At 34.7% G+C, this 12,639-nt stretch overlaps 1 protein-coding gene across 3 annotated transcripts; it reads left to right on the forward strand.

Annotated features, from left to right (window-relative positions):
* The first annotated feature begins 5,506 nt into the window (after nucleotides 1-5,506).
* On the forward strand, nucleotides 5,507-10,725 carry LOC141622956 (uncharacterized). 3 transcript variants are annotated; one of them, XM_074438992.1, is made up of 3 exons: nucleotides 5,507-5,661; nucleotides 8,736-8,897; nucleotides 9,971-10,725. In XM_074438992.1, the coding sequence occupies exons 2-3, from the start codon at nucleotides 8,814-8,816 to the stop codon at nucleotides 10,430-10,432; spliced, it is 546 nt and encodes a 181-aa protein (XP_074295093.1). In that variant the 5' UTR covers nucleotides 5,507-5,661; nucleotides 8,736-8,813; the 3' UTR covers nucleotides 10,433-10,725. The 3 variants fall into 3 exon arrangements, with proteins under 3 accessions (XP_074295093.1, XP_074295091.1, XP_074295092.1); XM_074438990.1 differs by lacking the exon at nucleotides 5,507-5,661 and adding an exon at nucleotides 7,696-8,002; XM_074438991.1 differs by lacking the exon at nucleotides 5,507-5,661 and adding an exon at nucleotides 7,696-7,911.
* The last annotated feature ends 1,914 nt before the right edge of the window (nucleotides 10,726-12,639 follow it).

The raw sequence follows: 12,639 nt of genomic DNA on the forward strand, positions 1-12,639 counted from the left end.
TAGCCCACATTTTTGAATTAGCCCACTGTTTTTACCGATTTTTATTGTAAGGTCAATACGTGTTTTAATTAGATAATGCAACTAACTTAATTGTATTATTAATGTCATAAATTAGTTGATGTAATCATATAACATCATTTTAAATAGTAATAAAATAACTTATTTAAAGTGTTTTTTGATGGTAGTAAACTTTTTATTCTAACTCTCTTATTAATATTATATTTAGTAGATTATAGTATTATTTAATTAAAACTACAGTTTATTTATGCAAATAATTTAATTGAGAACGTCTCTTTATAAAATAAATCTAAAAAATGTCGTGCTTTAGCACGGGAATTACAATAATGATTAAATATATATGTGTATAAATATCGACTCCCTTGGCATTTGAGATTTAACATTATAAAATCCGACTTTTTTTTGGAAAACGAGGGAACCCGTAGCTGGCAGCTCCGTTATCTTTAGTAATAGACTCCAAACTACGTATATCAGGTTAATTAGCCATCGAGAGTAACACGGAAAAAGTCTAAAATGCATAATCTGAAGCTATAAATCCGACTTTTGTTGGTTGTACTTGTTAATGGATAAATTAGTAAATTAAGTATGGAGTATATAGTATAAAGTCAATGGATAAATTAGTGATGTTAGGGTAAGGGAAGCACGCTAATGAGTAATGATCATGGTTGCCACTCTTATGTACATCGACACCATTACCTTTTTAACATCGTGATTCCCAATGGATGGTGCATATGTACTGTTTATCGGCTGCACTTATTAATAATCTAGTATCATTAATTTTATTAATTAAAAAGAAAATATTATTTGAAGGAGATATTTGTTCATCCCTATTAGATTCCAATCACTTTATCAATTCAAAAAAGAATGAACTTACAATAGCATCTTAGGCTTTGTTTGACAAGACATTTAAGGTACTTGATTTGGTCAAAGTAGCTTATTTGACCAAAATTTCAGGTATCTTATTTTTTTTGTAAGCGTTTGACAAGCATTTAACCAAATAAGCTGTCTGAAATGAAATGCTATCTAGAGTAGCATTTGAGATTTCAGGTATCTGATTTGATTTGATTTTCCCTTCTTACCCCTTAAATCTATACTATTAATTAATTATCATATCCTTTTACGTCATTTCATTAAAATCAGTTATCTTTTTAGTTAGTTTGCCAAACATGTTTGTATATAATCAGTTACCTTACCACTTCCTAATTTTCAGCTACCTTATCAGCTACCTTTTCAGTTTTCAATTAGCTTTTCAGTTTTCAGCTACCTTATCCGGTTTCATCTACCTTTTCAGTTAGTTTTATCAAACAAAGCCTTAGAGCCAATAGAGTGAGTGGTTATTTGGATTTTGCAATGTCATTAGGACATGTTCTTCTCGACTTAAATAGAACTGAGTTTGAATTGAAACTGAATTGAGACCCGCTAAGTTTACCTGACCAAAATGAACAGTGTTAAGCTTAATTGAATGGGGCTAATAAACTAATGGTTTAAATTTAATAAAGATGCGCTAAACTAAGCTCAAAAGAAACTTAACTTTATAGAGCTGAGCCGAACTAAAGTAAACTAAAATTGAGCTTGGAAGAAAACTACCTTAATAATTATGAACGATCGATCAGTCACAATCTTGATCAATAATATGTAGATTTTGTATCTATTAGATTAAATTATTATATTTGTGTTGTATCTCTTTGAAACAAGTTTGTGATTATATGCTCTTTTATAAGGTGACTTGAAACTAATAAATATGATTCCATAAATTAGGTAATTAGCTAGCTTGACAATTCGGACAATGCATTAGTCACCCAAATTAGGTATTTCTACCTCGAAAATGGCCCAACAGAAAATAACTAACTAAAATAAACTAGCTATAATAGTACTCAAATAACACATCCCAAAATATCCCGACTCGTATCTGATTCAGATAAACTGTTTGTCTGGATATACTAACTGTTGAATCCTTCGCAACGGGGCTTATCGAAATAGGTGCAATAGTACTACTCAAGCTATGGGTTGAGACCCCTAACAAGACTTCTCAAGGCCCTAGTAGTTCAACCAATACATTCACCAAACTTTGGAATAAATACTCCATTTCTTTTGGTTCTTCTATATCCATCCACATTCAATACCATGCATTTCTTTTGTAAAACTTAAATAAAAATAAGATTTTATTAGAGACATGGAGGAACAAACATAGTACATAACAAAGTAGTGAATCTGTATGATAAAAGAAATAGAAAGAATCATGGCCGGGTCAGACTCAGACGCGTTAATGGATGATCATCATTCATCAACAACATCTGTGCATCATTTTCATCCTCTATTAAAGTTATATGTTCTTTTCTGCACTAGAATATCTTTAATTTGTTGGACCACTAATTATATCCTTCCATAATCGATTCAATATGAACTTGAGTTCTTGATTCGTTCTTTATTTGATATAATAAGTTATTAGTTTAGATTCCGCGCAATGAATGCGCGATATTTATAAAATTACTAATATAGACGACCCCGTGCAATATATGCACGATATTTATAAATTTTTACTTTTTAGTGCATTATTTATAGAATTTAAATTGACAATTCACTTATTTTTCATGTTTTTCCTTAATGTATTTTGATTAGAAAATAAATAAAAATTTAAATCGTAAGAACTAATAAAATGAGCATTTTTTGATTTTTTTTTTTGTTTTTTTACTGAGAAATTAATGATGTTAATTTACAAATATTTACTAATAACATATTTTTTAACTGCAAATTTTTATCATAAAAAAGTCAATGAATTTTAACAAATATTTACTAATACCATATTTTTTAGCCACAACTTTTTCTCATAAAGAGTCAATAAATTTTTATCAATAAGTTCTTTACAAAAAGAATTTCCTTATCGTAAAAAGGTCGAAGATAAATTTATGCATAATGTAAAATATTAAATGTTAAATATAAAAGATTATATCCATTTATAACTTATTATGTCCACACCTATAGTATAATGCTAAAAATACCAACCACTATTCTAGAAAATATGTTTTAGGCGGGAAAAGTTGAAGTTTCGCCTATTCATTTAGTAAATAGGGGATGACTAGTAACTCGTAAAGTCATGAGATGTGGTATTTATTTGGGTGTAAATTTATGTTCTACATTGGTGATATAAGATGGAAGGTCGTTTTTATAAGGTCAAAAATAAATATTTTTGGAAGGAACCTAAGAGTGAATTCGGAAGGGCTTGATACAAGGCGGAAAATATAGTATTATTATAAATACTGGACATGGTGTAGCAGGGGCCCACTCGAGGTATCGACGCTTCCGCATAACAAGTGGTATCAGAGCTCAAGGTTCGACTTGAGTTAGGCACAAGAAGAAAAGCACATTCGGCCCAATACTTGAAGGGTGGCGCACACTAAAAAGCGTGAAACTCCTAAAGCGCAAGGGAGAGCTTATTTGTTTGTGACAGGCGACATGGGTCTCACGGTGATGAGATAGGTCGTCCAAGAGAAGACCGTCAGCCACTCTAGGAGCCCTTTGATGCTTAATGGAGGCAACAAAGGCAGTCCATGCTAAGTTTAAAGGTGGTCTGGAGTGGCGCTCTAAGGCACTGGATGCAGACCCAATCCAGGGTATATCCACTATAAGATCCCCTTGATGCTTAATGAAGGCAACAAAAATGGTTCATGGTAAGTCGAAAGACAGTTTGGAGTGGCGCTCTAAGGTACTGAATGCGGACCAAGTCAAGGTATATTGGAGGCAGAAATGTTTGGCACACATGTGTGTAGTAAGTCCCGTGAAGGGACATATAAACCCTTGGGGAAACACAGGGTGTGTCGGTTAACCAATTTATTTGATCTTTTTTTTCTTTTGTGATGAGGGAATCCGCTGCCGCTATCTTCGGTGCATACTGGGTAAATCCTAGGACATATATGATAGCTTGCAAACTACGTTCACCGAGTAAGACACTTGATGGTCACAGACTCGAAATCTAAAAGGCATAGACTTATGCCATAATCGCTAAATATATTGAGCTAGAACTGGGCTCATATTTGTGCACGCGGCCGACTAGTAATAAGTTCATTGACATAATCGTTGTACTCCCGGCCCATCGATAAATTTTAAAAGCCCATACAAGGATTTTTAAAAGCCCGTAAATGCCTCTCAACTCTCAAGTCTCAACCTGTCGCGCCCAATAAATTAGATATTTCCCGCAATCTCACCGGAGCCAAATCTCCAACGTCCTAAGGTACGTTCCTGTAACTTTTCAAATTCTCACTTCTTTCTTGTTCACGTGCTTTTATTAGTCCCTCCGTTTCCAGTCATTTGTTCATTTATTACATTTTTTTTTGTGTCTTAGTCAATTGTTTACGTTTCTATTTTGAGAATAATTTTGATTGATAATTTGGTGCATTTATCATTAAATAATTGGCCCACTCTTATTTTTTTATTTTTTTTTTTGTGCCAAATCAAAGGTAAACAAATGAACGAGACGGAGGGAGTATTATTTTTCGTTATTATTTGTCATCAATTTTGCACCCGTAATTTCATGATTTATCTTTACCATTGTTTTCACGAACCCTGCTAATAATTGCAAAATTGATTTGGAATGCTTGTGTGCCGAATTGTTTAACTACGATTTTATCGATTCAAAAGTGTTTTGCGCTAGACTTGAGAGTGTTTACTTTGGGTACTTAGCAAAAGTGTATAAGGGTACGTAGTGTAGGGAAATTCGATCTGAATAAAGGTTTATGGTAACATATTTTGCGAAATTAGGTTGATTTTGAAGGTTATTATACACGCGTACGACATGAGAATGTATAGTATAAGAATCGAATGAAATTGTCGGAAAGCATCCTAGCGATAAGGTTCTGCACCCCTAATCTTTGACATGGCCGAATGAGAAGTAGTTAAGTCGGTCAGGACACGGGAAATGGCTAAATCAACACACAGCGAGACATTATATTGGTCCTAGGGTTCTAATGGAGACAATTTAAATCAACACACAGAGAGACATTAGAAAAAAAATAATCTAGTTAATTGATCTATTAGGGGAGAAAATATGAGAGATGATCAGAATGAGAAGGTCCTTAGCAAAACTCGGGTTCTATGAGTTTATGAGCTGATTCTAATACCATACGTCACGTGCCTGGTGGTCAAGAAAGCCAATAATAAATGCTCTACACGGCTTGTGTTGTGAACTAATTTTGAATTGATGGTCACCTAATGCTTCATGGGTTTGAAATATGTTAACAATGGCCTTAAATCTCGATATGGGACTTGATCTCCAAATCATAGTTCAGTCTGATCTTCGTTGGGTACCTTCGAAACCCTGATAACACAATCGTGATTGGGTGTGGAGGCCTAGATTTAAAATTGTCGGTCTATTAGACAAACCTATCTATCTTATTATCTAAAGCGTGAGCCAATGACAATCAACCCATCTCGGATGAGGACAAGAGGTTAATACTATTGTCTGAAACTTATTTTTGCAGTCACTGACTCACTGCTGAAATTCATGCCGCCATGGGGAACAAGCTGCCAAACAGGACGAAGAAAAGGTAGAGGTGGAACAGAGACCAAAGGATAACATACCCAGTGGTCCAAGGATTACGCTATAAATGCTTGCCGATATACTGCCTTAAAAGTTAAAATGCTGTTGAGGTAACCTTCAAAACCTTAATAACTCGGTCATGATTAGGTGTTGAGGCCTAGATTTAATATTGTGGTCTTTGTTGCCTGCATTGTTCTGCACTCTTCAGTTATCAGTAGCTAGCTTCTATTTGCTGTCAATTTCAGTTCCAATTATTCATTTATCTAAAGTCGCATGTTCATTCACTGTGTGTTTGCAACCAGTTCTACCCTGTAAGCATCCTACAGTTCACTGTAATCACAGTACAACTTGATGCTTGCTCTCATTCGACGTGTTTATTGTCCAGAAGAGTAGTCTGATAGTCTGATTAACAACTATGCCATTCTGGACTGGTGCATTTGCAAAGGCAGACATTTTCAAGCATTCTATCACACATGTTATCATGAGTTCATGACCCCTGTGTGTGTAATGTGTACTGTGTACTGTTCAATAGAAATATAGAACTCCATCATTAATGGTTAAGAATAATGGCATGTTTTCAGCTTTCTTGTCGAGCCACGACACTGTAGACCGGTTCTTTGTGATTGTGTTGGTCAAATTTGGGGGTTGGATAATTTACATTCTAATTCTCAATCTTACAAGAAGCTTTTCGGTTTTCCCTCTTTTTTTTGTCATGCAAATAGACCCATCTCAAGTTCTCAACCACCAGCTTTCCGTCTAAAGTGAAATTTTGTGATAACATTAATACAACCCTTTCCGAATTCACAAATTCTTACCTGTTACGGTCACAAGTTATGACAGCACTTACAACCGATTTAAATAATATTAAAAAGTAAACAGGATTGCGATACATCATAACTTGTGACGGTTACAACTCACAAGCAATGCTGTTCCGAATTCTACCCCAACTTTTTGGTTTGTGGCCATATGGGTCCCTTCTTGGTAAAGACTAATCATGCATAGCCATGCCACCCACTTTAATTGGGTCAAACAACAATGGCCCATATGACCCATATCTATTCATTTTACCTACAACTTTTTCTCAACTTCTCACCTGGCTTCAATGCTTAACTTCTGCCTGTTTCATGTGACTTGAAGAAGTGTGTATTAAACAAGCATCAGCATCTAATTCACTTGTATTTATGATTGACAATTTCGTGACACTGTTGTTTCTATTTATTCCCCTATACTTGAGTAATCAACTAATCACCAAATTTGCATGTCCCACATTCCACATTTAATTGATGTGGGAACAGGAACTTTTGACTCCCTTTTCTCATGTACCTTGTTAATCCCTAACCGACACAAAACCAAGATCCCAGTTGAGCTAAACAAACACGGCAACTCTTACTTAAGACCGTCTTAATTTACCACCTCTCATAGCCTTCATTGCATTTTATCTTTATTTTACATGGTTATGAGTGCGTCTTAAGTTAAGACGGTCTTAAGCAAGAAGAGCTTATGAAATTTTTTTTTGATGAATACAACTTAAAAGAGGTTAATATTTAAGGAAGGATTAACTAATTATCCGCCGTTAGCATAAACAAATAAATAACGCTTGTATAATGCCCAACTGCACTTGCATCAGAATGTGTATTTTAATTCGAGTAATTTCTTTCCATGATTACTTTGTTAAAAGCTATTCCCGAGAAGGTCGTGATTTACCTTTAAGTTAGAATGCTACTCACCTATTGTAATTTACTTTCACTTGTATTGTCGTGGCTCATTTTCCTCTGATAATACTTCACTCTAAGCAAAATCAGTTACCCAACACAGCTTTCAATATCGGTTGCACCACCGATACACGACCGAGTCATGAATGGTTTTGAAGTTTACGCGACCGTGCCACAACCGATACCTTAGTGGCGACCAAAACCAAGATTTAAATACAATGTTACCCAAACACAATGAAAGAAACTAACATATGCACTTCTTTATCACTTTTAACAGCATCTGCACTTATGCCTCTTTTTCTTTTAACTCTGTTCAATTAATAAGTTTTTGTCTTGGGTAACCAAATTATTCTGTTTCTTCTTTTCAGTCAACAAATGATTTTGTACATATGCTAATTGGCTACTTACCCTTTTTTTGTTTCCTTTTTTTTTTTTTTTTTTTTTTTTTTTTTTTTTTTTGACTCAAACACTTGTTTTATTTCCCACTCTTCCCTCTTACTTCTTTCTTACTGTAAAGAGCTAAAATAATGTTCTTGAGAGAGTGAAAAATCTGCAGCACCCATACCATCTTCACATTGTTGACTAATAATAAGAAATGAAATGACAAGATCTTCTCCTCTTCTCTTCTCTTGAGCTTCATTCATTGAGGTGACCATTAATTTCATGCATTTTGCTCAAACATTTGCATTTCTCACACTCCATTCTCTACTTGTATTGTGCAGCTATGTCTGCTCCTCAGGTATTTGTTTACATGCCCTTTTCCTTTTTTGTGCTCATTCTAACTCTTTACTCGTGTACTTGTTCCGTCCCAATTATTTGTTTATTAGAATACCTCTTACACAACAACAACATTACCTCAGTGCCTCCTCAATAGTTTCTGCAAATTGGGGGGTAAGGGGGGTCAAATGTACGGAGCCTTACCCTTGTGTTAACAACACAAAGAGGCTGTTTTCGAATCACCCAATATGAAAAAGGTAAACAGATGATTGGAGCGGATTTAGTATTAACTAAAAAGAGGTTCCCCTAATTAGCCATTAAGTATAATCCTTTGATGTTTTTGGGTTCAGGCGGCTGACTGTAGCAAATGGGCTGTATATTTTAATTGGTACTCGAACCCATTTCCTGAATGGAATCAAACACCGAACTATGTAACATTGTTCTAATGTACATGGGCAAATATTTCCTTTATATGCCATTATTGTTCTTAATCTCTTATATTCTCTGATATTTTTATTTTTCTTTAAATGTGAATAATTTTGAGGCAACCTAATAGAGGAGATTACAGTATACTATAATAAGCAAGGCTTGGTTATGACGGTCACAAGTTTGTGACATCTTACAACCCCTTTCTTTTTTAACATTATTCGAGTCAGTTTTAAGTAAGTGTTGTCATAACTTATTGTAATATACCGATACCGGAATAATATCACCGACACAAATTTAGGAGGTTGATAATGATATTGGTGGTGCAGGAAGAAGGTTGGCCTCTAGGATTGCAACCATTGAATGTGAGAATTGGGTTAGGAAGAAATCGTGATTATTTTGGGTCAATGTCATTCAATACAACTCGTACAAATGTGCTTACTGCTTCTCCAACTTCTTCTACAGATTCTTCATCTGATTTAGACACAGAGGTCAGTTAAAACATTTTTTTGACTTTTTCTAGTATTTTTAAGACATGACAGTCTTTAGTTACTATAACTGCATCAATATTCTAACTTTTCTCTAGCTTTCACATGCTAGGTGCAACTTCTATGTACTTTGATTGATGTGATTTGCATGTACCTAAGTTTTTGGTTTCTTGCTCTTTGTTTTCTATTTTCAATATGTTTAAAATTTAAAATTTAGAACTTGAACTAGAACAACTTGTATCTTTCCCGAAAGTGCGAGGTCTACCCTTCTAAACTTCGAGTCTGCCTTTTTGGTAAAAATGGTGATTCACCTGATGTATGTGGTTTACACGTTACAAGCTATAACTATGTTGGAATTTTACCCATTGTGCTCCCGTTAAAAAGCTACTGGTCGCGGATTTCTTCATCCGGGAAAAAAACAAAAAAAAATGTATCTTAAATCTTTTTAATTAGAAATCTAAATCAACTATATTTCTCATTTCTTCAGAGCAAGCAGAACTGACTGAGAGTCATTTCTGCTTGATTGTGATGAAGTTGTGGTGTCTCTGCAATCTCATAGTAATACATTCGCAAAATGTAATCTTAGATGATCTTATTGCAAGAATATACCTCTGCACAAAATTAGAATCCTTGCAGCATACAGCTTGATCTGCACATGTAATAATGTAATATTATATGATCTGTACATGTTAGTTTTCATTTTTACCGGGTCAAAGACTCATTGTTCTTTGGCTGTGGAATATGAATATATGATGGAATACAGTAAAATTGTTCGCAAAATTCCCTATATTTCTTATTAAAGAAGTGCCGGAGTGTATTTTCATCGTGGTTCATTCAAAAACCTTCTCTATGTGTTTTTAAAACAAGGGTACATTCGATTATTCCTTATCCGCCAAAGGTTTGAGCCATTGAGGCACTGGTGTAGTGTAGTAATGTTTTTATATGGGTAAATTTTCATTATATGCTTAAATGAACATTAAGCTTCTTCAGTTCTTACTGTGCAATAGCATTCTGTATAACCTTACACCCAATTTTAAGGTGCACTCTGACATATCTTATGCTGTTATTCCAACCAGTCTACAGGCTCCTTCTTCCATGACAGGAGCATCACACTGGGGAGCCTTATAGGAGTTTCAAGCATTCTAGAATTTTCCAGAAGGTCAATCAGGGGAAGAAGACCCGAACCGCTGAAAGTCAAAAAGCCATGTAAGACAAGACCTTGGATCTTCTCTCTGTGCTCAAGGGACAGTATAGATGTCAAGACTACCACAACTACCACCCCTTCCCTTGCTCAATTTCTAGCAGTCGAGAGGCGGAATCAGGGCCCTCAAGCCTTCGTGCCTGACGAAATTTCTCTAGGTCAGCCTATCTCCGAGCCCAACTCATTGTTCGAGAATGGTCGTGTGGCCCCACCTCAATTAAGCCCATGGCCAGGCTCAGAAGGCGAAAATGGTCATAGTAGAGGAATGGAACCAGGAAATAATGGGTATGGAGTTCCTGTATTGTTTTCATGCATGTGTGGTCAGGATAGTCACTAAGTGAGCTTTATCTACTCAACACTTTGTATAACAACCCGGATTTTCAGGACTTTATTTGATAATTCCAAAATAGGAAACAACGGAAGATAATTACATATCCGAGCCATTACTATTTTTATCTTCCGTTGTTTCCTATTTTGGAATTATCTAATAAAGTCCTGAAAATCCGGGTTGTTACACTTTGTCAGTTGTTTTTGCGTAGTTTTATGTTCAATATGTTGATTGGGAGTTCATGATTAAGCATGCAAGCCTATTCCTCTATATATAAATGCAGCAATATACTTGGTCTTTAACTTTGAGTTTGTATACCAAATTTTGGGTAAGATGGTTCAACAATAAGAGCAGGTGGACATTTAAGATACCGGGAACTGTTTTCAACTCGGAAACATTGAAACTCCACCTCGTCCTCCCATAGTCCCATAGGATTATCTTACACGAGTTTTGTTAAGGGCTTTCTTTCGAGGAAAATGAAAGTCTTCAACTTTTTTTTGGTGTATATTATCCGGTTTACTCCTGATTTGAGCTCGGTAGGACCAAATGCAAGCCTTAGTTAATGGCGGTTGACTTAGATGCATAACTATAAGACATATGACATCAATAGAGTTCATATCCTTCCTTATATCTATTTGACTTTTTGGAGTTTTGGACCACCCTCACTTTACCTTCCAATTTCCATTATACCGTACGATTTTAGGATGTCCTTGTCCGTTGTGAGTTGTGAGTTGTGACCGTCTATGCTAAATCTATAGAGATGGTTGTGGGCTTGTGGCATATCCACAGTGGGGAAAGATAATGGAGAATTTCTAATTTGATACTCCCTAGTCCGTACTAAGCCTTTCGGACAAATTTAAATTTGGTGTTCCGGAGTACCGATAACTTTTATACTTCCCCATTTTCACAATGATCTTTCACATTACTTTTGCGTAGCTTCCAATACTTATTTTGAAATCTTCCAAGTCGGATTACCTGAAGTTATAACTTAATAAGGTAGCCAAATTTACTCATGATCGACATGATATTGAATAAACATGTCACATTGTCACATATAGTAAGACCTTTTCCATGAGCTACATGTAAGATATTTTATCCATGAGCTGTTGTTTTATTGAGGATGCAATCGATAGTAACCGATGAGAATGCAATAATGCATTAGGTATCCAACGAGCAAAAAGCTAGTTTCGCAATGTGTAGTGCTTATCAAAGCAAAAGGCCATCGTCATTCCTTCTCTTGGGTCCTTGTTGAAAGGGAACAAAAACTACTACTGCTTTTTTCTTGACAAAATTTTTCAATCAATCGACTGTATGTGCGAGGAAGACTGTCTCGAACATTTCACTTTCATATGATATTAATTGTTCTCTTTTTTTTGGATACTGATTAGCACGGTTAAGATGGGAGAATTGAGTCTCAAGAATCAAAATCGAGTTGCTGTTTAGTTGCTACATCTTTGCAACTCTAACATGTTCTGAAATATTGACGAGAAAAGATGCAAGTGTTTAGCTATGGCCTATGGATGATAGAGCACATCCTTTTGTTAAATTGTACGAAGTATTATTTATTATAATAATCATAATCATGTTTAAGCTGATACTTTCATGAATAAAACAATGCCTTTGTCCTCTCCTATCAATCAATCAATCAATCAATACTATATATTAATTTTAGAAATCAAGGGACTTCAATGTAATTAAAGAATACTATAGTTTTAAATCGATAGCACTGTGTGATGGACCTGATAAAGGGATCTCAATGTAAATATTATATAGTTTTGGTTAAAAGTATAATATAAATATGCCTTGATGAAGAATATTTATGAAAACTACATTAAATTAAAGTAATTAAATTTAGAAAACACAATTATATAGTAATTTTCCTTAAAATTAACATGCCCCACTTATGGAATTAATTAGTATCATCGTAGAATTATAAATTAAGTTAAATGTAGTAAAAGTAATAGTAGCAGCAACGAGATTAATAAAATTAACGGTATTAATGTGGGAGTAGTGAAAGTTATAAGAATGACAGTGAGAGTAGTGAATGTAACAACGAATGTAGTGAAAATAACAGTGGTAACAATGAGAAAAAAATATGAACAATTAAATAACCAATCGACTCAAGGAAATATTTTTATTTATTTAAATATAGGCCGGATAAAATTAACGGCAATAATGAATTTAACAAAAAAAAAAGAGTAATTAGTAAAAGAAAC

The sequence above is a fragment of the Silene latifolia genome, chromosome X (assembly GCF_048544455.1).
Source record: "Silene latifolia isolate original U9 population chromosome X, ASM4854445v1, whole genome shotgun sequence".
Taxonomy (NCBI): Eukaryota; Viridiplantae; Streptophyta; class Magnoliopsida; order Caryophyllales; family Caryophyllaceae; genus Silene; species Silene latifolia.